The 26,692-nt window shown below is 39.1% G+C and overlaps 1 protein-coding gene across 2 annotated transcripts; it reads right to left on the bottom strand.

Annotated features, from left to right (window-relative positions):
• Positions 1-4,142: 4,142 nt before the first annotated feature.
• On the bottom strand, positions 4,143-25,171 carry LOC133041077 (guanylate-binding protein 2-like). 2 transcript variants are annotated; one of them, XM_061121449.1, is made up of 11 exons: positions 24,951-25,171; positions 19,648-19,851; positions 19,035-19,162; positions 18,001-18,110; positions 13,849-14,045; positions 13,263-13,505; positions 10,446-10,726; positions 8,824-9,036; positions 6,101-6,203; positions 5,416-5,609; positions 4,143-4,423 (listed from the first exon to the last, which is right to left on the bottom strand). In XM_061121449.1, the coding sequence occupies exons 2-11, from the start codon at positions 19,835-19,837 to the stop codon at positions 4,310-4,312; spliced, it is 1,773 nt and encodes a 590-aa protein (XP_060977432.1). In that variant the 5' UTR covers positions 19,838-19,851; positions 24,951-25,171; the 3' UTR covers positions 4,143-4,309. The 2 variants fall into 2 exon arrangements, with proteins under 2 accessions (XP_060977432.1, XP_060977431.1); XM_061121448.1 differs by having other exon boundaries at positions 19,648-19,856; positions 24,951-25,170.
• Between the last annotated feature and the right edge of the window lie 1,521 nt (positions 25,172-26,692).

Below are 26,692 nucleotides of genomic sequence, written 5' to 3'. Positions count from 1 at the left end.
ATGTATTTACCTCATGTCCTTCAAAATATTAAACTATGCCAGCTTTCAACAAAAAATTACTAGACATGCTAAAAGACATAAAAGCAGTCTGAAGAGTCAAATCAAGTATCAGAACCAGATTCAGACAGGGCAGAAACTTACAAATTATCAGACAGCTAAATTTAAAATTACTGTGATTAATATGCTAAGAAATCTAATGGAGAAAGAGGAAAATGTGAATGAATGTGAGTAATAAAGAGAGAGAAATGGAAACTCCCACAGTTTTAAGGAAATACAAGAAACTAAAAACATGGTGACAGAATGAAGAATGTCTTTGGTGGATTCATCAGTAGACTGAACATGATTAGGACGGACTCAGTGAACTTGGAGGTGTGTCAATAGAAACTTTTCAGATTGAAGAGCACATCATATTCAACTACAGAAAACTAAAGGCAAAGAGAAAATCTTGAAATAAGCCAAAGAGATTTTATTTTACTCACAGAGGCACTCGGTTAATAATTATATCAGACTTCTCCTTTGAAAGCATACAAGCAAGAAAAGAATGGAGTGAAATAATTAAAATCTCAAAAGAAATAGTAACACCAAGTTAGAATTCTGTATCTACTGAAATTATTCTTCTGAGTGAAGAAGAAATAAGTACTTCCTCAGACAAGCAAAAATTGAGGGAATCTGTCACCAGGAACCCTGATTTGTAAGAAATGTTTAAAGTTCTTCAAAGGAGGAAAATGATATATCAGAAATGTAGATCTACATAAAGAATAGAAGAGCACTGAAGGAGGAATAAATGGCAAGAAAATAAAAATATATTTTTCTTATTCTAAGTTGATCTAACATACCACAATTTATTAAAACAATAATAGCACCAGTGTATTTGAAGATTGTAGTGTATGTATGAGTGAAATGAATTATAGCAATGATACAAAAGACAGGACAGAAGAATTAGGAATATTTTGTTATTTTAAGGTGTTTGTGCTATTGGTGATGTGGTATAGTGTTAATTGACACTGAACATGGACTGTTCAGAAATGTATATTGCAATCTCTAGGGTAAAGAGTTTTAAAATTTTTATTAAGAGGTATGATTGCTATGCTAAGAAAGGATAGAAAATGGAATCATATAAAATGCATAATTAAAACCAAAAGTTAGAAAGGACTGAAAGATAAAGTAGTGACAAAGATATGGGCAATGAATAGCAAGAAGTATCAAGTAAGGTGGATATTAATCCTACTATATCAGTAATCAATTTTAATATCAATGGTCTAAATACACCAATTAAAAGACAGAGACTGCCACAGTGAATTAAAAACACAGGACTCAATTATCTGTTGTGTACAAGAAACCCACTTTAAATACGAAGACAAAGGTAGACTAAAGGGATGGAGATTGTGATATATCATATAGGGTATATATAGGTTATAGTATATATCTTATATGATATATATAGATGACTGTGGATAACATCAGTTCAGTTCAGTTCAGTCTCTCAGTCATGTCCGACTCTTTGCGACACCATGGACTGCAGCACGCCAGGCTTCCCCGTCCATCACCAACTGCTGGAGCTTGCTCAAACTCATGTCCATCAAGTGGGTGATGCCATCCAACCATCTTATCCTTCTCCTCCTGCCTTCAGTCTTTCCCAGCATCATGGTTTTTCCCAATGAGTCAGTTCTTCACATCAGGTGGCCAAAGTATTGGAGTTTCAGGTTCAGCATTAGTCCTTCCAATGAATATTCAGGACAAATTTCCTTTAGGATTGACTGGTTTGATCTCTTTGCAGTCCAGGGGGCTTTCAAGAGTCTTCTCTAACACCACAGTTCTAAAACATCAATTCTTTGGCACTCAGCTTTCTTTACAGTCCAACTCTCACATCCGTACATGACTAACAGAAAAGCCATAGCTTTGACTAGACAGACTTTTGTTGGCAAAGCAGTATCTCTGCTTTTTAATGTGCTGTCTAGGTTGATCACAGTTTTTCTTCCAAAGAGCAAGCATCTTTTAATATCATGGCTGCAATCACCATCTGCAGTGATTTTGAGCCCCTCCAAAAATAAAGTCTGTCACTGTTTCCATTGTTTCCCCATCTATTTGCCAGAAGTGATTGGACTGGATGCTATGATCTTAGTTTTCTGAATGTTGAGTTTTAAGCCAACTTTTTCACTGTCTTCTTTCACTTTCATCAAGAGGCTCTTTAATTCCTCTTCACTTTCTGTCATAAGGGTGGTGTCATGTGCATATGTGAGGTTATTTATATTTCTCCCAGCAATCTTGATTCCAGCTTGTGCTTCATCCAGTCTGCATTTCGTATGGTATACTCTGCATAGAAGTTAAAAAAGCAGGATGACAATATACAGCCTTGACAAAATCATTTCTCGATTTGGAACCAGTCTGTTGTTCATGTCCAGTTCTAACTGTTGCTTCCTGACCTGCATACAGATTTCTCAGGCAGGTCGGGTGGCCTGGTATTCCCATCTCTTGAAGAAAATTCCACAGTTTGTGGTGATCCATACAGTCAAAGGCTTTAACATAGTCAATAAAGCAGAAATAGATATTTTTCTGGAATTCTGTTGCTTTTTCGATGATCCAGTGGATGTTGGCATTTTGATCTCTGGTTCCTCTGCCTTTTCTAAAACCAGCTTGAACATCTGGAAGTTCACAGTTCACCTATTGTTGAAGCCTGGCTTGGAGAATTTTGAGCATTACTTTGCTAGAGAGTAAGATGAGTGCAACTGTGTGGTAGCTAGAACATTCTTTGGCATTGCCTTTCTTTGGGATTGAAATGAAAACTGACCTTTTCCAGTCCCATTTTATCCAAATTTGGCCTTGCTGAGTTATCCAAATTTGTTGGCATATTGAGTGCAGCACTTTCACAGCATCATCTTTTAAGATTTGAAATAGCTCAACTGGAATTCCATCACCTCCACTAGCTTTGTTCATGGTGATGTCTCCTAAGGACCACTTGACTGCAGACTTCAGGATGTCTGGCTCTAGGTGAGTGATCACAATATCATAGTTATCGGCATCATGAAGATCTTGTTTTGTATTGTTCTTCTGTGTATTCTTATCACCTTTTCTTAATATCTTCAGCTTCTGTTAGGTCCATACAATTTCTGTCCTTTATTCTGCCTATCTTTGCATGAAATATTCCCTTGGTAGCTCTAATTTCCTTGAAGAGATTACTAGTCTTTCCCATTCTTTTGTTTTCCTCTATTTCTTTGCATTGATCACCAAGGAAGTCTTTCTTATTTCTCCTTGCTATTCTTTGGAACTCTGCATTCAAATGGGTATATCTTTCCTTTTCTCCTTTGTCTTTCACTTCCCTTCTTTTCTCAGCTACATGTAAGGCCTCCTCCGACAACCATTTTGCCTTTTTGCATTTCTTTTGCATGGGTATGGTCTTGATCACTGAAAAATGGAGTTAGGTAAGGTTTTGAAGAATTATAGCTATGATTCTAAGAGGAATAGAAAGGAATTATGAGCTAAAGTTTCCTTTTTGTGATTGTAGAAGTTATTCTTGGAACTGTGGGTGAGGGGAACCAAGAAAAGAAGAGTAAAATAGAGAGACATTGTGTGGCCTAGAAATGGGGCAGTAATTATCTAGAGGGATTCTCTAGACAAAGAAGTTTGAACATCCACTCATATATCCATTTCACACAAGTGCAAGTAATTCCCCTACCAGCGTTCAGGAATCCCATCAGTGACCACAGCAATGCAGCCTCCACCCAATGGAGAACTGTACACTGTCTGCACCCTGAAGTTAATTGTTCCAGGTCTCCCTTATTGGAAGCTGTCATGTGACCTAGTGACTGCTTGGCAGGAGTGATGCTTAACTGTGCTCCATGACTTTGTACACTCCCATCAGACTTTTCCTGTGTACACAACACTCCAACTCCATCCCAGTACCAAAGTAAATCCTTGAGTAAGACCATGGAGCTGAGGATACCTAGAGGGGTGGTTTATGGGGGGAAACAGTCTACACTGAATAGAACACCTCTGATATCCCCAAATTGGGTGTAAATGTATCCCAATTACACAATTAAAAGTCTCTCTAGAATCAATATGCATGATTTCAAATATAGGTTCTACTGAGGTATCATACTAGTCATTTATACTATATTTAATCATGAATTGAATTCTTCTATAGGTTAAAAACTGAATGCACATTTTATTTCATCTTTGCAAACTTTAAGCCTCAATGAAAATGCATCTTATGACTTCAAGTTTAGTGGCAATTGTTTGACATCTTGAAGGTGCTCATTCAACTTGTTCTTAACAGATAGAAGCTGGTTAGGAAATTATGGTCCTTAGGTTTTTAGAGAATATTACATCGTTCTACTTCTTTCTGTTTCCTCTGGAGGGCTATAATCTCTTTATGAAGTTTCATGCTCTCCTTTTGGAATCCCTCCTGGAGAAGTTGTCCCTGTTCCTGAAAGGGAAAGTGGAGACTGAACACACAACTTAAAACATTTCCCACACTTGCTAAATTATACCTATATTAATCCCTCATGGGTTGTGAAACTTCTTTTTGAAATCTTTTCCTCCTTTAATTTTCATTATATCCCTCTTTCTTAAGTCTACTATCAAAATTTTTCTGGGATTTATTTAGCTTCAGAAATATTCTTCTCTTATGGTTTCTAAAATATTAGTGAACCCTAGAATTAATTTTTTACCTCCTTCAACCTGAAACAACAGTCTCTAAAGAAAAACTGTCCTTTTCTATCTCAGCTCTATATCACATGAACTCCCAAATGTATATCTAAGAAGGCAAGGAAGATGAAGGAACACCATAGGAAGGTTACTACAAAATTCAGAATCACAGCAGATGTTTGATCAGGGAATTTAGTACAAGTATCCAAATTTTGGTAGCAGAGATAACAGAAATAAGTTGAGGAGGTAAAACCTACACTGGTCCATTCTATATTACAGGGTAGACATCCCGACTCGGCACAGATTTGGAGAGTAGCCTGGAGGGCAACCTGGAGAACAGCCTGGAGAACAGGAAGAAACTAGCAGCCTGGGTATGCAGTTAATTGTACGATATGGAATTTCCTGGTGTCTCAGATGGTAGAGAATCTGCCTGAAATGCAGGAGACCTGTGTTTGTTCCCTGGGTCGGGAAAATCCCCTGGAGAAAGAAACAGCAACTCACTCTAGTATTTTTGTCTGGAAAATCTCATGGACAGAGGAGTCTGGTAGGCTACAGTCCATGGGGTTGCAAAGGGGTCGGGGACAACTTAGCAACTAAATAACAAAATAGACTTCAATAACCAGAGATGGTTAGGGGTAGAAGCAGTAAGGGAATGAAATGTCTACTAGTTTTGGGGCTAGAACAGTCCTTAAACTGATATAATGCCCTAACTTTTAAGAGCTTTTGATTCAGCACAGCGGAAGGTAGAATGGAGATGCTACAGTTGAATACCTGAAGTTTAAGGGCTAGAATCCTCTCTTGGTCTGCCATTAACTGGGCCCTCTCCTTTTCCATCTTCTCAGTCAGTTGCTTCATATGTTCCTGATAACTCGCTTCTTTTTCTTGCATCATCTGTTGATTCTTCTTTTGCATTTCCTCTAACATTTTGTTTGCAGCTTCTGCAGCTTCAGACTTCATACGTTCCACTTAAGAAGAAAAATAAGCATAGAAATATGAGAATATTAATTTATTTTTATAGCTTTATTTCTGCTTTCACCCTTTTTACTTGTTTGCTTGTCTCATGAAGAAAGACTCTTGTGTTTATTTTTGCACTGAGCAATCAGAATCTGACTGCCAATGCAGGAGATGTGAGTTGGATCCCTTGGTGGAGATTCCCTGGAGGAGGGCATGGCAACCCACTCCAGTGTTCTTGCCTGGAGAATACCATGGACGGAGGAGCCTGGTTAGGCTGCAGTCCATGGGGTCGCTAAGAGTCGGACACGACTGAGCGACTGCACTTTCATCTTTCACTTTTCACTTTCATTGGAGAAGGAAATGGCAACCCACTCCAGTGTTCTTGCCTGGAGAATCCCAGGGACGGGGGAGCCTGGTGGGCTTCCGTCTATGGGGTCACACATAAGAGTCAGACACAACTGAAGCGACTTAGCAGCAGCAGAGTGTTTTCAGCTGTTCTCACCTTCAATCTCTTTTTCCTTTTCTGTCAGCGACTGATCAGTCTGTAGAAGTGCATCAGCCACACCCTCTTTGGAATCCAAGTATTTCCTCAGTGTCTCTTCTGTCTGTTGATGCAGACCAAGTTAGAATTAGGAAATAAAGATTATGGGTTAAAGGAAAATTTAGCAGTACATGTTTCAATTCAATTTCATTTTACCCATTTTAGAATTTATTAATGAATACTATCTCAAACTGGCTTAAACCCCAACTCTAGATCCACCCTCAAATTTGCCTCATTCTCAGGGCCCTCCAGGATACTATCTGATTATCCTCTGGCCTTGAGCATCTCTCGACCTTACCTCCTGCCACCTCTTTCTTTGCTCATTGCCCTCTTGCCACATTTGTTGGACATAAACCAATTCGTCCTTCTGGGATTTTCGTTGTTTGAAATTATCTTCTTTTAGATGCTCACTTGGCTTACTTCCTGACTTCCTTGAAAACTGTTGAAGCAGCACCTCACCAGAGAGGTCCTCTCTAAAATTCTACATATAAAATAGGACCATGTTCCCTTCCTCTCCTGGACCTGTACCCTACTTTATTTTTCTTCAGGGCAATTTTTATCTCTGTGATAGCAGCTTCTAGAGTCACCCTAATATTTTTCTCCCCTTCGTTCTTAGTAATAGAACCTATTTTTCCCAATCAGGGCACATCATAGGCCATGATAAAATACTGCATTTTTTTTAGACAACCTCCCTGGTAGCTGGAGGTGGCCATAAGATTAAAATTTGGCTAATACCACTTATGCAATGGTATTATATTGGGCTTTTTGCAGATCACCTTAAAGAGAGTTGATCCAGAGACCTTTTACTCTTCTGTTTTCCCCTTTTCTTCCCATCTGTAATATGGAAGGAAGGGGTGAAACTCCAACAGCCATCTTACACCATGAATTGACCTTGAAGATGGAGGCTGGGTGCTAAGGTGCTGGAGCAGAATAGGAGAGTCTGGGAACAGCATGACTATGGAATTGTCATAGCAGCCTGGACCCCTCTGCCTTACTTCTTGTATATAAGAGAGAAAGAAACTTCTGTGTTCTTAAGGCACTCTTGTTTTGTTTTTAAATAATATGTGCCCACAAAGATCTAAACAGACATTTCTCCAAAGAAGACATACAGATGGCTAACAAACACATGAAAAGATGCTCAACATCCCTCATTATCAGAGAAATGCAAATCAAAACCTCAATGAGGTACCATTACACATCAGTCAGGATGGCTGCTATCCAAAAGTCTACAAGCTATAAATGCTGGAGAGGGTGTGGAGAAAAGGGAACCCTCTTACACTGTTGGTGGGAATGCAAACTAGTACAGCCACTATGGAGAACAGTGTGGAGATTCCTTAAAAAACTGGAAATAGAACTGCCATATGACCCAGCAATCCCACTCCTGGGCATACACACCAAGGAAACCAGATCTGAAAGAGACACGTGCACCCCAATGTTCAATGCAGCACTGTTTATAATAGTCAGGACATAGAAGCAACCTAGATGCCCATCAGCAGACGAATGGATAAGGAAGCTATGGTACATATACACCATGGAATATTGCTCAGCCATTAAAAAGAATACATTTGAATCAGTTTTAATGAGATGGATAAAATGGGCTCCCTTATACAGAGTGAAGTAAGTCAGAAAGATAAACACCAATACAGTATACTAATGCATATATATGGAATTTAGAAAGATGGTAATGATAACCTTATATGCAAGACAGAAAAAGAGACACAGATGTATAGAACAGACTTTTGGACTCTATGGGAGAAGGCGAGGGTGGGATGTTCTGAGAGAACAGCATTAAAACATGTATATTATCAAGTGAGAAACAGATCACCAGCCCAGGTTGGATGCATGAGACAAGTGCTCAGGGCTGGTGCACTGGGATGACCCAGAGGGATGGGATGGGGAGGGAGGTGGGAGGGGGGATCAGGATGGGGAACACATGTAAATCCATGGCTGATTCATGTCAATGTATGACAAAAACCACTACAATATTGTAAAGTAATTAGCCTCCAACTAATAAAAATTATTGGGGAAAAAAAATATGTGCCCAAACCTAATTCTAACTGATATAACCTAAGTATACTGGCACAGAAGCGTAGTTACGAGCCCAGAGTTTCCTATTAGAGTTTCCATTTCAGCTGTACCTCTTATTGCCTGTATATCTTAGGTGAGTTATTTTACTTCCCTCAGTTTTCTTATTTATAAAATGAGGACATTGATATCATGTACTTCATAGTGCTCTTGTGAGGATTGAATGAGTTAAGCCCATTTGTTTTCTAACACAAAATAGCTCTATAGGTGAACTGCTATTATTATTAGATTTGCTGTAAGCTATACTTTGTTGATTGCTGATGAATATTTTGAAAGAACTTGCTTGTTGTTAAACTGCACTAATCCCAGTTATATACATATAGTTAGGCCTGAGTAGAGAATTTTTGTATGATTAAATGACTAAATTATTGAATAAATTCTGCAAAAGTTTTTGAGGCTCCCATCTGTGCTTCCAAGAAACACTACCATGGGATGAATCTGCTATTCATCTCATGGTAATCTCTCCTATTGAGTAAATCAGTGAATAGTCAATGAAAGCCACAGGCACCATTTATCCATTGCATTTTTGTTGTTCCCACTGTAGTTTGAAAGAGTCACATTAACAAGGCCCCAGAAATGGTGATCAGTAGGTAATTTACCTGTACCCCCTTTCTGGGGACCTGGTGGTACTTATCCTTCAGCTCATTCATCTTCTTAATAAATAGATAATAACCTCCTGGTTTAGAAAATGTTCCCTGCTTCACATCTTCATATAGAGGATGAAAAATATCGTGAATTAAAGCCATGCAGTAATCTGAGGATGCTTTCATGTTCTGTCTGCAAAAGTCATGTCGCTTTGCTTCTAATTTGTCCTGTGAGGTGAAAAATAGCACAAATGGTACATTGAGCCATGATGAGTATGTGAACCAAGGTGGATTACTGGGAAATGCTTCTCCTGCAGAGAATGTGGCACATAAATCTAACACACCCCCTCACCATGATGGGAGAGTCTAGAAAATTGTTAGATAGAGTGTTGGTTTAAAAAATACATCTACTTCTCTTTGTGCTTATCTGAAGCTTTTTTTCCCATTTTTTTTTTTTTTTTTTTTAGCTTCAGAGAATGATTCTCAAATCATAAACACAGCTCCATTTGAAACTTCTCTTTTTAAGTCCCTAATAGTTTATCACACAATTGTCCAGTATGGCAGGCCTGCAGAAAGTTTCTGGTTCCACCAATTTGTGACTTAGTGACACTCAACCTTCATGAAATGAGATTTCTTTGTTAAAACACAGGAAACTGTATCTATCTTATAGATTCCCTGTCAGGATTATATGCAGTGGTATAAAGTGTTAAGCCCAGTGACTTCTCTATAAGTGCTCAAAAGGGTCAATGATTAGTGGTACATTGTTTAAAATAATAGTATTTTGGCATATTTTCTCAATATAAGGCTAATGAAGGTAATGGAGATTGTACTGCAGTTAATGTCTGTATGGAGAAAGCCTACAGAACAGCATTTTTACCTGCATTCAATTATAGAAGAGAACTTGCATGTTTCTTTGGTCTAGAAAGACGTCCATAGTCTGCTGACCTTCACTATTTAGTTTCATCAGAACCTTTGAAAGCAGTAAGGTATGACTTGTAAAATTCTACCCTACAAGTCAGGGAAGGGATTGTCATCTGTCAAATGATAATTTGTCATACAACAATCCTTCCTTAATTTTAAAGAACTCAGACTCAAGTCCTCAAATAGCATTCTAATGATTGATTTCTCTTTCTTGTCTTTCTGAATATTTATTGTTGCTTTACATTAAGCACAATATGTTTTTAAGGTTTTCACAAAGGAGCGAATCCTCCTATATTATTAGCATGGAATATGAAAGCACTGTGTCTTTGACTAACTTTAAATAAAAAAATAAATTAAAATAATCTTATGTAAATGCAGTCTTACAGCTTACTTGTTTGATTAAAATATGGCATCTATAGGGTAGAGATTAATAGATGAGGATATTTTTAATAACCATAGTCAGTCACGGTACCATAGTCTCCAGGACTAAGGCTAAGAACAGTCTATTCTTTTAGTAAAGAGTGCAAATGAGTACATATAACTGAGGGCTGCTATCCCTGGGTCTGGGAGGACTACTTGTAGCAAGAAAGGCTTATTCACATTGTTGTGTGGAAGACACCAATACAATATTGTAAAGCAATTATCTTCCAATTGAAAACAAAAAAGAGAAAGGCCCAGATTTTTCATCCTCTCACTAACCAGAATAGCAAACATACCCCTAATTTTTTTTGAAACACTTGGTCCACATCCTTGAAAGAGTTCTTCATGAAGACTTCAATGGCCTCTTTCTCACTGGCCCTGTGCAGGTCCAACAGCTCCTGGAGGGTTTCCGTGGGCAACTTCAGCTTTTGGCCCATCCGCTGGTCATAGTGGGCAATGGCCTTTTGCACTGCAGCCAAGTTCTCGGTCTCGGCCAAGGCCAGGACTGCATTCTCCAAGCAGGGCAGATCCCCACTGCTGATGGCATTGACATAGGTCTGCACCAGGCTCTCTAGACCTATGAAGGGAATTTAAAAAACAGTGACTAAGAGTTGGTGAGACAGAGGAACAAGCTGTGTTAGTTTAGTCCTGAGCATGCAAATTTAATCATTCTGAGTCAACTGATAGTGCACTTTTTATGCTTTCCAAGTGTTACAAACAGGAATTTTAAGAATGTTAAAGAAGAACTGTGATGGAATATTTTGTTACCCTCTAGGTTCAGAAGAGTTTGAAGCTTCCCTTTCCTCCTCCTTCCTTCGCCCAAATGGAAGCTATTGGAATGAATGGGTTTGAGAAAGGGTATTTTGCAGACAAGATGGTAAGTCTTAATCTTTTCTTAGCCTTCCTGAATCTCCCTTTCTTTTTTTAATGAATTCCCCCTCCTTTCTCAATTCGAAGTAATATAAAGGTCAAGGAGACATTTTAATGTACACAAGCACGTGTGTATGTAAATGTAAGTGTACATGAGATGCATCTCACTAATTCTGGGTCTGGCCTAAATAAGAGGGTCTTCCTAGATATTCTTTCATCAGAGCTCCATGCAGTGTGATCAATTCATCCAAGTTTGCCAGGGAATTCTGGTTTTAACACTGAAAGTCTTACATACCAGTAAACCCCAGCCTTGGGAAACTGGAGTGGATTGTGGCCCTACAAGTACTAGTTCTTGACTACAATAAGCTATCACCTCATACTGGTCAGAATGCCATTGTTCAAAGGTCTACAGATACCAAATGCTGGAGAGGGTGTGAAGAAAAGGGGACCCTTGTACACTGTTGATGGGAATGTAAATTGATGCAGTCACTATAGAGAACATTATGGAGGTTCCCTAAAAAATGAAAAATAGAGTCCTCTTATAACCCTGCAATCCTAATCTTGGGCATATAGACAGAAAAAACTATTATATGAAAAGATGCATGCACACCAATATTAATAGTAGCACTAAAATAGTAAGGACTTGCTCAGTCACTTTAGTCATGTCTGACTCTGCGACCCTATGGATTGTAGCCCACAAGACCCCTCTGTCCATGGGATTCTCCAGACATGAATACTGGAGTGGGTTGCCGTACCCTCCTCCAGGGGAATCTTCCTGACCCAGGGATCAAACCTAGGTCTCCCTCATAGCAGGTGGATTCTTTACCACTGAGCCACCAGGGAAGCCCGTCAGGACACAGAAGCAACCAAATGTCCATCAGCAATGAATGGATAAAGACAATATGGTACATATATATAATGGAATGTTACTCAGCCATAAAAATGAAACAATGTGATTTGCAGCAACATAAATGGACCTAGAGATCATCATACTAAATGAAATAATCAGACAGTGAAAGACAAATATCACATGATAGCACTTATAGGCTTGTGTGCTAAGTCACTTCAGTCATGTCCGACTCTTTGTGACCCTATGGACTGTAGCCTGCCAGGGTCCTCTGTCCATGGGATTCTCTAGGCAAGAATACTGGTGTGGGTTGCCATTTCCTCCACCAGGGGATCTTCCCAACCCAGGGGTTGAACTCAAGTCTCTTATGTCTCCTGCATTGGCAGGAAGGAAAATCAATACTAAATAATCCAGATCTAAACAACTTCATCCATTCTGGAAAACTATTCCTCCTCCATATATTTCTTTTAGTAAATAACATCTGTTCAAGTAGTTGTTACGCTCAGAATCCTGGAGTCAGCTTAACATTGCCATATCATTTCTTCCACACACCCACATACCTTCTATCATCAAAACATATGGATTTGACATTCAAAATATGTGAGGATTCTGTTAATTTTGACAGTCACTATTGCCACTACCTTAGCCTACATAGGCGCCATTTATTAAAAAATATTGCAAGTACCATTCATTTTCTTGTTGCTTCATGTACATCTCTCCAGCACATTATCTATAAAACATTCTGAAGGACTGTATGAAACATAAATTACATATCTTTACCTCTTTGCCTGTCATTCCTCAAGATCTTTTCATGGGCTCAGACTTTAACCTCTTTGAAGTCACCCAAAAGTTCTTTCAGTTATGGTTCCCTGCACTTACCAGTGTTTAATCATTAGGGTTACATAAATTGTTTAAGTACCTTTTGTTCCCATCATGTTGGAATGAGGATTATGCCCAGTGCTTGGTAGATGGCAGGCACTCCTAATCAGTGCCTAACTACACATTTTTGCATTGATTAACAAGAGAATTGTGTTAAGGTGAGAGGCAAAGCCTCACATACATGGAATATTTGCCTTTTCCTGACTTTGTCAATAATATACCTCTCCTGGAAGGAAATTTCATAAAAAGGGAGTTGAGAAGTTGGTGGAGAAAGTTACTACACCAGGATTAGATTCTAGTTCTTTCTCTTTGTTCATCTGACTCATGTGAATATTAGATAATACCAGAAATAGTTTTAGTTCATATGTAAAATTCACAATGTGACCCTTGTTGTGTGTTTTCCTTGGCATCATTAGACTTTGTATTTGTCAGAAGTAATCCTCGTGCCTCCCACTTCTGTTGTCTACAATGGGCAGTAGGAGAGTCTGGGTAAGGAAAGAGAGTAAGAGGGACTCACGAGGCCCATTGACTGTGATACCGCCTGAGAGAGTCTTGGCCTTGGAATGGCTGAGGATGTAGAAGCAGAAGTCTGCAGCTTGTTCTCTGAATTCAGGGTTCATATCATCCTCTTGTAGCTGCTCCAGGTGGATAAGGTACTTCCTATGAGCAGGGCGATCAAAGATGAAGCACTTCTTCTCTGGGAAGAACTTTCGGATACATAACCGAGGTTCATTAAAAGTTTTAGTTTTTTTATCATCTCCTAGAGGAAAGAAAATCAGAGGTTTTACAACTTCAGGCTACTTCAGATATATACCCTTCAACTTTGTAATTTGCACAAATCCTATATAAAGAGGTAAAAATTAACTAATCATGGATCAGACCCAATAATTAAAGGGGTAGAGGAATGAAATTTCTTTCCTGCTCCAAGAAGGAAGTAACTTAAAATTAGATTGCACTAATTTGTCTAAGAAACGTTTCATTTCCTCTAATAGAACAGCCAAGATAGCAAAGTTATAAAATTATAATTTTCAGCATCTACATTGAAATGGTCATTCTGATACTATTTTCTCTTTTTTTGTTTCCCAACTATGAGTCCTAGTAACCTTGTTTTAGCTTCAGTGACTTTTCCAGGTACTCATCAGCAGTGATGGGCTGTCCATCTGCTTCCAGTTCCAGGGAGAAATCTCTCAGAGTCCACACAAAGTCTGGAAAAAAGCCTACAAAGTTGGCTGAGTCTTGGACCTCATGTTTATCAGGTGAGGATTTTGCCCTGATTCGATGTGTCAGCTCTGTCACATAGCTGGGATGCTAACATAGGAAAACTGCAGAAAAGGAATAGCACCTTTTATGCTATACTATTCCCCAAAGCTTATCTAAAATAATTTTTCTTAATTAGCTCATTCATTCATTCCACAAACATTTATTGAGCAATTACTCTAAACCAGGAATTGTCCTAGGGACAAATAACGTTGTGATGAGTCAGAAAATGCTACCATCTACATTCTAGTAGGACTTCCCTGGTGGCTCAGAAGGTGCCTGCATTGCAGGAGACCCAGGTACAATCCCCGCGTTAGGAAGATTCCCTGGAGAATGGAATGGCAACCCACTCCAGTATTCTTGCCTGGAGAATTCCATGGCCAGAGGAGCCTGCCTGGCTACAGTCTATGGGGTTGGAAAGAGTCGGACACAACTGAGTGACTAACACACACACACACACACACACACACACACATTCTGGTGAGGGGGACAGATGATAAACAAGTAAACAAAAATATAATAAACCTGAGATTTTGAAATAGTTGCCTTGAAGAAAAATGAACCTCAGCTAAACTTTAGAGAATAACTGTGCATAGTGCTGGTTTATGTGGTGGTTCAGGTAAGTTCATTCTGAGGTGATCATTGTGCAGAAATCTAAATGAACTGAGAGAAGCTGCCATGTACTAATCCACTGGAGAAACCTTCCTGGCAGAGGAAATAGCTCCTGCAAAACCTCAGACGGGAAACCATTGAGTGTGTCTAACATATAGCAGGGAGGCCAGCGTGGCTTGGGTAGAAGTTCTGGAATAGCTAGGGTTCAGACTAGGTAGGCACTGTAGGCCATAGAAAGTGTTTGAATTTTAATCTAAATTTAATGGGAAGGCACTGAGAAGCTTTAAATTGAGAGGGGAATATGACCTGATGTTTGTTTTTAAAACAAAAACTGTCAGGTGTTTTGCCTATGAGAGGCAAGAGAGAAGAGAAAGAGAAGGTTAGGCAGTTTAGAAGATAACCCAGAGGCAAGAAGATGGAAGCTTAAACTGAAATTGCCATTGAAGAAGTGGTGGGAATTAGCCAGCCTGGGCAAATACCTATGGCAGGAGAGCTGATCAGACTGTGAGTAATAGTTTGTAGGAAATAAAGAAAGTAATTGCCTAGGATGAATACTAAGCTTTTGATCCAAAAATCTCTATGAGTGCCATGGAAATTTACTGTGATGTTGAAAGAGTGCTTCTGGTCAAAATTTTAAGACTTTTCCAGAGATAATCCCACACACATATGGACAGCTTATCCAAAGGAGGCGAAAATATTCAATGAAGAAAAGACAGTCTCTTTAAGTGCTGGGAAAACTGGTCAACCACATGTAAAAGACTGAAACTAGAACACTTTCTAACACCATACACAAAAATAAACTTGAAATGGATTAAAGATATAAGTGTAAGACCAGAAACTATAAAACTCTAGAGGAAAACATAGGCAGAACACTCCATGACATAAATCACAGCAAGATCCTCTGTTACCCACCTCCCAGAGTAATGGAAATAAAACCCAAAATAAACAAATGGGACTTCATTAAACTTAAAAGCTTTTGTACAATGAAGGAAACTATGCTGAAAAGACAGCCTTCAGAATGGGAGAAAATAATAGCAAATGAAACTGACAAAAATTAATCTCCAAAATATTCAAGAAGCTCATGCAGCTCAATACCAAAAAAGCAAACAACCCAATCAAAAAGTGGGCAAAAGAATTAAGCAGAGATTTCTCCAAAGAAGAGATACAGATGGTTAATAAACACATGAAAAGATGTTTTACATCACTCATTATTAGATAAATGCAAATCAAAACCACAATGACGTATCATCTCATGCCAGTCAGAATGGCCATCATCAAAATGTCTACAAATAACAAATGCTAGAGAGGGTGTGGAGAAAAGGGAACCCTTTTACACTGTTGGTGGGAATGCAAGCTGGTACAGCCACTATGGAGAACAGTGTGGAGTTTCCTTAAAAAACTGGGAATAGAAGTGCCATATGACCCAGAGATCTCACTGCTGAGCATACACCCCAAAGAAACCCAAATTGAAAGAGACACATGTACCCCAATGTTCATTGCAGCACTATTTATAATAATTAGGACATGGAAGCAACCTAGATGTTCATTGGCAGATGAATGTATAAGGAAGTTGTGGTACATATACTCAATGGAATATTACTCAGCTATAAAAAGGAACACATTCAAGTCAGTTCTAATGAGGTGAATAAAACTGGAGCCTATTATACAGAATGAAGTAGTCAGAAAGAGAAACACAAATACTGTATATTAATGCATATATATGGAATTTAGAAAGACAGTAATGATGATCCTATATGGAGGGCAGCAAAAGAGAAACAGATGTAAAGAACAGACTTTTGGAGTCTGTGGGGGAAGGCCAGGGTGGGATGATTTGAGAGAATAGCATTGAAACGTGTATGTTACCATAGGTAAAACAGATGGCCAGTGCAATTCAATGCATGAGACAGGACAACCAAAGCTGGTGCTCTGGGATAACCCAGAGGGGTGGGGTGGGGTGAGAGGAGGGAGGGGAGGTTCAGAATAGGGGGACACATGTGTAACCGTGGCTGATTAATGTCAATGTATGGCAAAAACCATCACAACATTGTAAAGTAATTATCCTCCAATTAAAATACATTAATTTTTAAAAAAAAGAATCCCCCATATATTTCTACTTTAATAGTGTCAGAAGCATGATATTATTCAATTCATTATAGTCACTTAAATATTTAAGACTTTTGTGTTGTTTTTGCATGTTAAGTTTGAGATGTTTCTTACACATCTAAATGGAGACTTGTAATCAACTAGATACACAATTTTGTACCTGAGAGTGTGGTCATGATTGCTCATGCAAATGTTACGGTAACTGACATGGTGCTAGTAAAAGTCCAAGGCTGGATGAGATGGACTAGGGACTAAGAAAAGAAGAACAGAAGCCCAAGAATCAAAGAGCTACCATACTTAAAGGCCAAGAAGAAGCTGAATGAAAACATGAGTTTTAGAGGATACCAAGGGTTTGGCAATGGATATTGTAGGGGAAAGTCATCAAATATGACTGAAGTTTTGTCCCCTGAGGTGGACCCAGGCAATGGAAGTACGCTCACCCTCTTTTCCATCTTTGGAATGTGCACTGCACTTGCCTTCCCCATGCTGGAAGCTGCACAAGGACACAGCCTCCTTGAGATAGTAATGTGGTGCTAAGACCATCTGGACTGTGTACTCACCGGGACAGTTTAGGCATCTAAAAAGACTTTTAAAATTTGGCGGGTGGATGTGGAAACATGTTAGTCTTCCAGTCATGTAAGAAAGGATACCTAAGTAAATTCCCTTGCTTATTAAACCTGCCACCTGCCAATCTCAAGCGATCTGCCATCTCCTTTTGTCTTTCCTTACTGGCTGGGTGAGCTTCCCAGGTGGTACCAGTGGTAAAGAATCCTCCTGCTAATGCAGAAGACTTAAGAGACATGGGTTTGATCCCTGGGTTAGTAAGATCCTCTGGAGGAGGGCATGGCAATCCACTGCAGAATTATTGCCTGGAGAATTCCTTCGACAGACGAACCTCGTGGGCTTACAGTCCATAGGGTCACAAACAATCAGACATGACTGAATCGACTTAGCGCACACACACACACATGCTGTCTAGGGACTGGGGTCAGCTTCAGGTTACACACAGGAAACCCCTGAGGAGATTGTGACCCCAAAATATGAACTCAGATAGGAGGCATACAGAACCTTGTGCAGCTAAGTGTCTGAGGATGATGTGTGATCAGAAAGGCTTGGGCTTCTGGTGGTGACTGAGGTAAACAGGGATGGTGAGCATAAGCATAATGGGGTTCATTAAGAAGGGGACTCCCAAATTCTTCTGCAGTGGACCACCACTGTAACTGGTGACAAAGTGAAGCTGTTCTTTTCCGGATTTCATGTTGTCTAGTCCACAAAAAGGATACTGTAGTTGGTCCATGGCCTGCTGATTGATGGTTCCCATGCTGTTGTATACAAAGGTGCTGCTCAGGAGAACCGCCAGGGCAAAGATCCAGGAGTCATTCTGGTTGTCTCCCTAGAAGTCATTGGAGAAGCCACACCAAGTAACTAAGAGCACATCATTCCAGTTCAGATGGACAGACTCTGAACCCAGCTGTCTCTATTTGGAGACACATTAATCATTTCCCTATGCAAAGTTTTATCCATATGTACATGATTTTAAAAACATAAAATCAATGGTGTAGTGAAATTTAAATAAGACTTTATATAACTGCATATGAACGTGTAAATCAAATAAGCACTTGATCAGGTAATAGAATTCAAACCTATCTCCTGAACTGAGATTATGATCTTCTGTTCCCATGATATGACATGATGAAGCACTTTTAAAACAGTAGTTAAAATGTACCCCTTTAACAAGAGTTTTCTAAGACTTCTAAGAGTAGTAATGTATGATCCTTTATGAACAAAGCTGCTGTTATCAGGTCTTATACTCTGCTTCTCTCACTAACTGTACAGCTGTGGATAACACTATTTCCACCATCTTTCTGGATTCCCACTCTGATTAGTCAGACATATTTTTAAATTTTCTAGTTAGGTTTAGACACACCTTCAGTAGCTTTATCAGAATGTTTTCCTACAATATGAAAGGAAAACGACTTTAAAAGTCATTAGTCATTATTTTATGGGTTACAAAAAATATCAGTGGGTCTTACTGACCACTCTCAATGCTTATATGTGTGGCCAAGATATGCAACAATTCTTAAATTAGCCCATTATTCTCATACTTAGTGCTTAGTGCTCTCACATAAAGCTCACTTTGGATTGCTTCAAATTGTATTTGAGGTCAAATCTTGAGCACAAACAAGTTAATAAAATAAGATAAAAATATAATATATTAATAGTATATATTTGAAGCACAATTCAAAGGGTGGGAAGTGACAGTGCAAGAAGGGCTACTGATTTGACATAAACAGGATTAGAAGATTTGTTTCTTTACCTTCTCCACATCCCCCAGGCCCTCAGTATCAAGCAGAACCAGAGCATGGTCTGGCTTCTCGGGATGAGGCATACACCACATCCAGATGCCCTTTGTATGTGACTGCACCGTGGAGCCCAGAGAGAAGCCTGCAAGAGGGTGTGGGGAAAAGAGAGGGTGGATTTTTAATAGCAGATGGATTAGATCTGGAAATTGAGAGTTTAGTTAATAAAATCAAGGTTTAAAAAAATAAATGAAAGCATAATCAATATTGATCTTAATTATGAGAAAAAGAATTTAGAACATTCAGTAGAAACTGAAATATTTGTATTACCTTAGAGATCATTATAAGCTTGATGTTAATCCACATACATTTTAGTAAATTTCTTATTATTAACTATGCTAATTTCATCTATAACTACTGTACTCCTTTCAAAAAGGCAAGTTTATACATTAAAGAGGAAGCTAAGGCAAAGTGGGAAGAAAGAGTCGACTCTTGTCCTCCAGCACAGGATGAATGTTAGAAACCCACTCCTCCCAGGTCTCTCCCTTCCTCTCCTCACATCGCTGTGCTGCGTGCTGGGGGTGTGGATGGACAGAAGGGACTTGGCTGGGCTCTGCCCGTGTCACTCACCCTTGTTCTTCCCAGCCAGCTTGTTCATCAGGTAGGACTTGCCCGTGCGGTAGAGGCCCACGATAGCCACCACCACAACAGGCTCCCTGATGGCAGACAGGATCTTCGCAGTTACTGGATTAACCACCAGTCGCCCATTGACATTCTCAATGAGGCACTCTGGGGCTGGCATGTGGATCTCTGAGGCCATGTCCAGGGTGTCTCCTGATCTTCAAGGGAAGAGATGGCATGGAAACCAGCATTTAGTCAGTGAGCTGAGTGAGAACTTTACAGTTAGGACCAAAACTTTGTTCCTTGTGTGTTTTAAAAAGCCCCATGGCCTCTTTAAGCTTGTCCCATAGACTAGCCCACTGGTTCTCTTTAAAAATAACTTTATTTTGAAGGAGCTTACCCTTACACAAAATCATACATTGGATACAGAAAACTTCCATATGCCATTTCCCCAGCTACCCTATTATTAATATCTTATGTAACCATAGACAATAATTGAAATAGGACTTTCATATTAAAACAACACTGTTAACTAAGCTACACAATTTCCCCCACGTCATCAGTTTTCCTTTTGTCTCAGTTGTTTTTCTCCTAGCTTTCCCTTTGTTCCTAGTGTCCTTTTCTGACCCAGGATGCAATTCAGGATCCTTTGTCCATTCACGCATTACCTTTAGTCTTCTCTCATCATTGGCCATTCTTCATCTTTATTTTGTCTTTCATGACATTGTCATTTTAGAAGAGTATTGGCCTGTCATTTTGCAAAATATCTCTCTGTTTGGGTTTTTCTTATGGTTCCTCATAATTAGATTGAGTTTATATTTTTTCTTTTTTTGGCAAGTATGCTGTGGTTGTGATGTTCTGCCAGTCTCAGTGTATCGTATCAAAGGTTGTGTGATGTCTATAGAACATACTCTGGTGCTGTGATGTTAACTTTGCTCACTTACTTTAGGTGTTGTCTGCCAGATTTCTCCACTGTAAAGTCACAATTACTTCCTTGTAAGTACAAAAGTTAACACTGGGGCAGATATTTTTGAGACTGCAGATATATTCTCCTCAAAGTTTCATATTGTTTTTTCAGTGCTGACTTTAACATCCACTAATGATGATTCTTGTTTGCAACAGTTATTACTGTGGTGCTTGACTGTAGGTCTTTTGTACTTCATTCCTTCAACATTAGCTGAGGTTCTACTTCAAACAAGAGAAGTCCTCTATTTTTTTCCTCTCATTTAATTATTTATTTGTATCAGAGTAGACTCATAGATATTTATTTATTTTATTCTGTGGGGTTTAGTACTTTACTATCATTCCCTTGTCTCTCAGTGGTAAAGAATCCGCCTGCCAAGCAGGAAAGGCAGGTTCGAATCCTGGGTTGGGAAGATCTGGGAGAAGGAAATGGTAACCTACTCCAGTATTCTTGCCTGGATAATCCCATGGACAGAGGAACCTGGTGGGCTATAGTCCACGGGATCACAAAAAGTCAGACACAACTTAGTGACTGAACAACAACAAACAAATTGTTATTTATTATTGCTTAATTTGCCTCAGATTTGTTCTTTGAGAGCTTCTTCAGCCTGGCTCCTGGGTGGTTTGGCTACACTTACGTCATATTCTAAACACTTTTTTACTTTGTAGCACCACAAGGTATTCCTGGTCCATCTTGTTCTTTGCCTGAATCAGCTCTAGATTTGGCCATTTCTTCCAGGAACCTGATTCTTTTCTTTGGATAACAGAACTTTGGTGCCAGGATATAACATTAGGTGTGTACCTTACTTCTAGGTCCCCTCAGTGGACCAAATAAAGAAATGCATATATGAATACTAGCACATGTAGATACATCTATATTTATTTATTTCTGTATACAACCTTAATTTCCTGCTGATGTTTTTATTTGGAGGATAATTGCTTTACAATGTTGTGTTGTTTTCTGCCATATAACAGCATGAATCATTCATAAGTATATATATATATATATATTATATATATATATTCATATATATAAGTATATATATATATATATCTCCCCTCCCTCTTGAGCCTCTCTCTCACCCCACCATCCCACCCCTCTAGGTGCTCACTGTGTGCCAGGCTGGACTCCCTGTGTTATATACTGCTCATGTTTCTTATTGCAGTTAACACAATAGGAATTACTCAGTCTTTACCTTTCAACTCCATACTCTGACTGTGTAAGCCACAACTATTATTATCATAAATTTGCTTATGTGCTCAGTCCTAGTATACATATAAAAGCATTTCAAAATTGCTAATCTATATCTTGGTGATAAATAGATTTACTAATTAAAGTGCATTATTAAGATAGTTATTTTTGTCTCTAACCTAATATATATAGCTAAAGTACTGTATTCTGAAGTTCTTAGATTAGTTCTTTCCTTCCTCTTCCTCTTGAGCTGGTAGTTTATTCATTTGTAACACAGTCAGTTTCATTTGTTCCTATTTGGGCTTCATTTAGGACTCCCCCACATCTTGGTTGGGCTTCTGGGGTAGCTCAGAATTCGCCTGCCGCGGGAGAGACCTGGGTTCAGTCCCTGGGTTGAGAAGATCGCCCAGAGAAAGAAATGGTTACCCACTCCACTATTCTTGTTTGGAGTATTCCATGGACAGAGGAGTCTGGCAAGCTACAGTTCATAAGGTTGCAAATAGTCGCACATGACTGAGTGACTAACATTTTCACTTATTTCACATCTTGGTTAATTGTAGTATATGACTATTTTTTGAGTATGTGAAATATTATGTAGTTCTCAGAGTCAAAGCTTTCCAAAAAGGTGAAGGTGAAAGAAAGTGAAGTCTCTCAGTCGTGTCCGACTCTTTGCGACCCCATGGACTGTAGCCTACTAGCTTCTCCGTCCATGGCATTTTCCAGGCAAGGGTACTGGAGTGGGTTGCCATTTCCTTCTCCAGGGGATCTTCCTGACCCAGGAATTGAACCCAGGTCTCCCGCATTGCAGGCAGATGCTTTACCTTCTGAGCCACTAGAGAAGCCTACTCCATTAAATGTATATACCATAGTTTACTTAACCACTCCTATGTGTGGGCACTTAGAATGCTTTTAGTGTTTTTCAATTATAGTGCTGCAATGAATAACCCTGCTTTCATATTGTTGCAGCTGTTTCTTCAGAACAGATTTCTGGGAATGAGGTTGCTCTGTCAAAAGGTAAGAGTATATACTTTTTTGTTGCTTATTGCCAAATTCTTTTCCAGAAGAAGAGTATACCAGACTGCATTTCCACTGGCTCAGCTTGTATCACATTTCCATAACATGGAGATTTTTTTCCTTGTGTCTCACATCTTCTGACTTCATTACAAAATTTCCTTTCAAAGCTTTTCACCTTCAAATTTTGATCTTTGGACAGGACACCCTGAGCTGTCTCACCTCAGGTATATATAAAAGGCAGCCTGCATCTGGGGAATACTATGTCAAACATTTATATAATGTGAAACACATGCCATCTTAACCCAGTCTTGGACCTGTTTTCTCCCAAGTCTGTTCCTGGGCAAGCTCTGGATCAGACTGAGACTCAGGGTCCCCAGTGGCTTCCTCCTCTCAGGGAGAGGCACTCCTGAGCTGCCAAAGCCCACCCTGTTTAGAGACTCACTGGTTCTTAACTGTTGATCTGCATCTGAAGTCATGTGTTTTCACCCAAGACTGATCCCTCTAATCTGAATCTCACTCTTTATGACAAATTGAAATTACAATTCAATTTGTAATTACAATACAAATTACAATACAATTATGGAGTGATCATAGTTCAGACATACAAAACTAGAGCTGAGTGCCATTAAGAATTTAGTCTAAGACACATCCTAGCGCCATGGAAAGCTTGAATTTGCTCTGACCTGTATCACACCTAAGCACACCATCAACTGTATTTGGGACAACATCTGCTACCTGCAACTTTATGGTTCAGGGTTCCCTCCTCCCCCCACCCTGTGGAACTTTAAAACCATTTCAGGAATTTAAAGCAATTTAAAATCAATTCTGCAACCAATTCAGGTCCTTACTTTTTGCCTTAATTATAATCCTTAACGCAGAATTGTAAATAACTGATCTTAGTTTTGACCTTTAGAAACTTTTTCTGTTTTGTAGTCAAGAGGAACACAAGTTTTTAAGTGTTTCTTGAACTCGTCTCCCAGGCTGCAGTCCTAATAAACCTTCAATAAAACACCTCTTCATTCTAATCAGGTCATCGTTTCTGAAATTTTTGTTAACACTCTATATTTCACTCAATTATGTTACCAGATTTTGACCTCCTTGTGTTTGAAGATTGATTCTTTATTATCTCTGCATATATCAACTGGCATATTGCTTTTAATTACCTCAGGTAATGAAGCTACTCTTATGAAACATGATCTTATAAATGATCATGTTTCCTCTCTGAACTCTGTTCTATATAAAGTATTTATTTGCACGATTTTGACCTCTTTAACCAGGACTTGATGCTTTGATAATTTTATAGCATTGAGAGAAGTTGAAGTTTTCTTTTAGTAATGCCCTACTTACCTTGTTAACTTCAATGTCTCAATCCCTGTAACTGAAAGTGATCATGATAAAATTTTATTAACTTTTTGAGATACCAACAAAGACAGACTAAGGGATGCTGGTTTTTATTTTTATCCTATAAGAAAGCATGATTGCTTCTATTATAGTTGATTACCTCTGACTTCTGGCTGAAAACTGGAATCTTATATGATGCCAGTCTTGCCACCTATCTGGATTCCCAATTCTCTAGGGATGGCTAAAAAAAAAAGCTTTTTTTTTTTTTTTTTTCTGTGATAGTACTGTACTCATTTCCTCTTACAACAGTGGCCCACCAGGACTGCTGGCAAGAAGATTGTCTGGTTTTTAACATGAGACATAGCACTTTTATAAAATGAGAATCAATCAGTTACTGACCAGAAAAAGTGGCTGCACAAAGATTTTGTAAGCTCCCAAATTACAATAACCTGTAGCCTTTTTTTGTAGACCCCAAGTTCTAGCATGTGGAAAGTTTCCAATAAAGACAGAAGTGAACTCTGAGCTTTAGTTAGTGGGTTTTATCAAAGAGAAAGACACTTTAATAAAGTATCAAGAAAGAATCTTGAAGCATCCCCGGCTCTCAGTTTAGACTCTGCCTCTGCTGGAACCTAATTCACCACAGAGCTCAGCAATGGGCACTTAGAGGACCCCCTGCTGCCCAACATCAGACTTCCGTCTGAACTCATGACAGATCAGGCTCTGCGCAGCCTGTCTTGGTATGATTTCTTTAGAGAAAGTAGCTGCCTCCTGTAAATCTCTTCCCACCCAGCCTCAGTCTTACCCGGTGGAGAGATTCTGTAGAGGTGAGCAGAAAGCTGCCTCAGCTGGAAGGTTAGAAGAGCTTGTCCTCTTTGTTTTTCTTCTGAGTTTAGCTGTGCTGGTTTCACTTTTCTCTCTCACTGGCAATTTGGGCTTTATTTTTATCCCTCCAATCTCCTGGCACTTCCCAGATTTTCCTCAGACACGCAATGATAAGAAAGCAAAACTGTCGGGCAAAGTCTGCAAAGAAATAGACAGCCCTGAAACTGAAAGTAGAATCTAAGGCTACAAAGGGACTGCAAGAACTGTGCTAGTGAGAGAGTGTGACATGATTTCTCAACTGGAATCTTCACATTTTATAATTAGAAAACTTCTTAGAGACTGCTGAAAAGAAAAATGAGAGAAAGATCCATTGGGTCAATTAAAATAATGCTGTTTATTTCTTGTTTGGAGACAGTTTGAAAAGTATTAGGATGAGAAAACCTAATATAACAATTTTCTAGGTCCAATTAGATTTCAGTCACACTGTAGCTGGTTACTCGTGTTTAGTGAGTGAGGACTGTAAGTTCTCTGGAGGAACGACTATGTCATACATTTTTAATTCTCCATACCTAACCCTAGTATTGGCACTTAGTGCTTAATAAGTAATAAAAAATGAGGTTAGATTCCATTTTTTGCACACTTGATTCATACCTAGTGACAACTTCTTTACATATATTATCCCCTCTTAGTCTTATACCACAACATTTTTACCACAATATTATTTACTTTTACCACAATATTAGAGAGATTTATAATGTGTTAAAATCACAAGGTAGTAAGTATGATTGAACCCCAAAAGTCTTTCTCCAGAACCCATGCTATCAACCAACTCACTTAATACCTCTGTTGTTGTCAAGTGAACAATAATAATAATATTTCTTATTTATCAATTTCTTCCTAGGCCAAACTCTTTACATATTATTACCTATTACATATAATATTTAGGCAGCTTGAGTTTGCAGCAGTCCTTGGGCCCTTTGGGGCTTCCCTTGTGGCTCAGCTGGTAAAGAATCTGCCCTCAATGCAGGAGACCTGGGTTCGATCCCAGGGTTGGGAAGATCCCCTGGAGAAGGAAAAAGTTACCCACTCCAGTATTCTGGCCTGTAGAATTCCATGGACTGTATAGTCCATGGGGTCATGAAGAGTCAGACACAACTGAGTGACTTTCACTTTCACTTTCTTTCCCTCGGGCTCTTTTGATTGAGGACTTCCTTGGGACTTTGACTTATTCTTTTCATGGCCTTCCAGCTGTTTAAAGGCCTCTGTGCTCTACATCAGGAGGTCTAAGCCAGGATTCCCCAAAGGTCATTCTACTGAACAGTGAGCCTCTGGAATGCTCCTTGATAAAAATATTTCATGGCCAAGTAAGTTTGAGAAATCTCTTGTTCCCTTGTTAGGGTTTTGCCAGGAATAGAAAAGAGCAGAGGGAGGAAGGGAGGGAGGGAGGAAGGGTTCTATAACTTACTTCTCACGTAATCCTTTTTCTCCTTCAGGTAACTGATGATTCTGTATACTGCTCTGTGTTGATTCCTATAATCTTCTCTCAATGTTCTACCCATTTTCTGAGTTTGAGTTAAATTCTTTGAGTGGTTTCATTACCCTTTTCATGCTACCAAGGTCCCACTTATTAATCTGATTGTGGCACCTGGGAAGAGAAATTTCTCTTCTCTGTCTTTGGAAGTACCTAGCAAAGTTCTCAGCACACAGATGATGCACAAACAC

The sequence above is a fragment of the Dama dama genome, chromosome 20, assembly GCF_033118175.1.
Source record: "Dama dama isolate Ldn47 chromosome 20, ASM3311817v1, whole genome shotgun sequence".
In the NCBI taxonomy this organism is placed as follows: Eukaryota; Metazoa; Chordata; class Mammalia; order Artiodactyla; family Cervidae; genus Dama; species Dama dama.
The sequence above is the reverse complement of the archived record's forward strand: the minus strand, read 5'-3'. Positions and strand labels throughout refer to the sequence as shown.

Excerpts from the sequence above, each read along its gene's own strand:
- LOC133041077 (XM_061121449.1), bottom strand. The coding sequence starts at position 19,837 with ATGGCCTCAGAGATCCACATGCCAGCCCCAGAGTGCCTCATTGAGAAT. Across the intron at positions 19,163-19,647 it reads GCTGGCTGGGAAGAACAAGG|GCTTCTCTCTGGGCTCCACG; the intron begins GTGAGTGACACG and ends ACCCTCTTGCAG. Across the intron at positions 13,506-13,848 it reads GTCACTGAAGCTAAAACAAG|GAGATGATAAAAAAACTAAA; the intron begins GTTACTAGGACT and ends TCTTTCCTCTAG.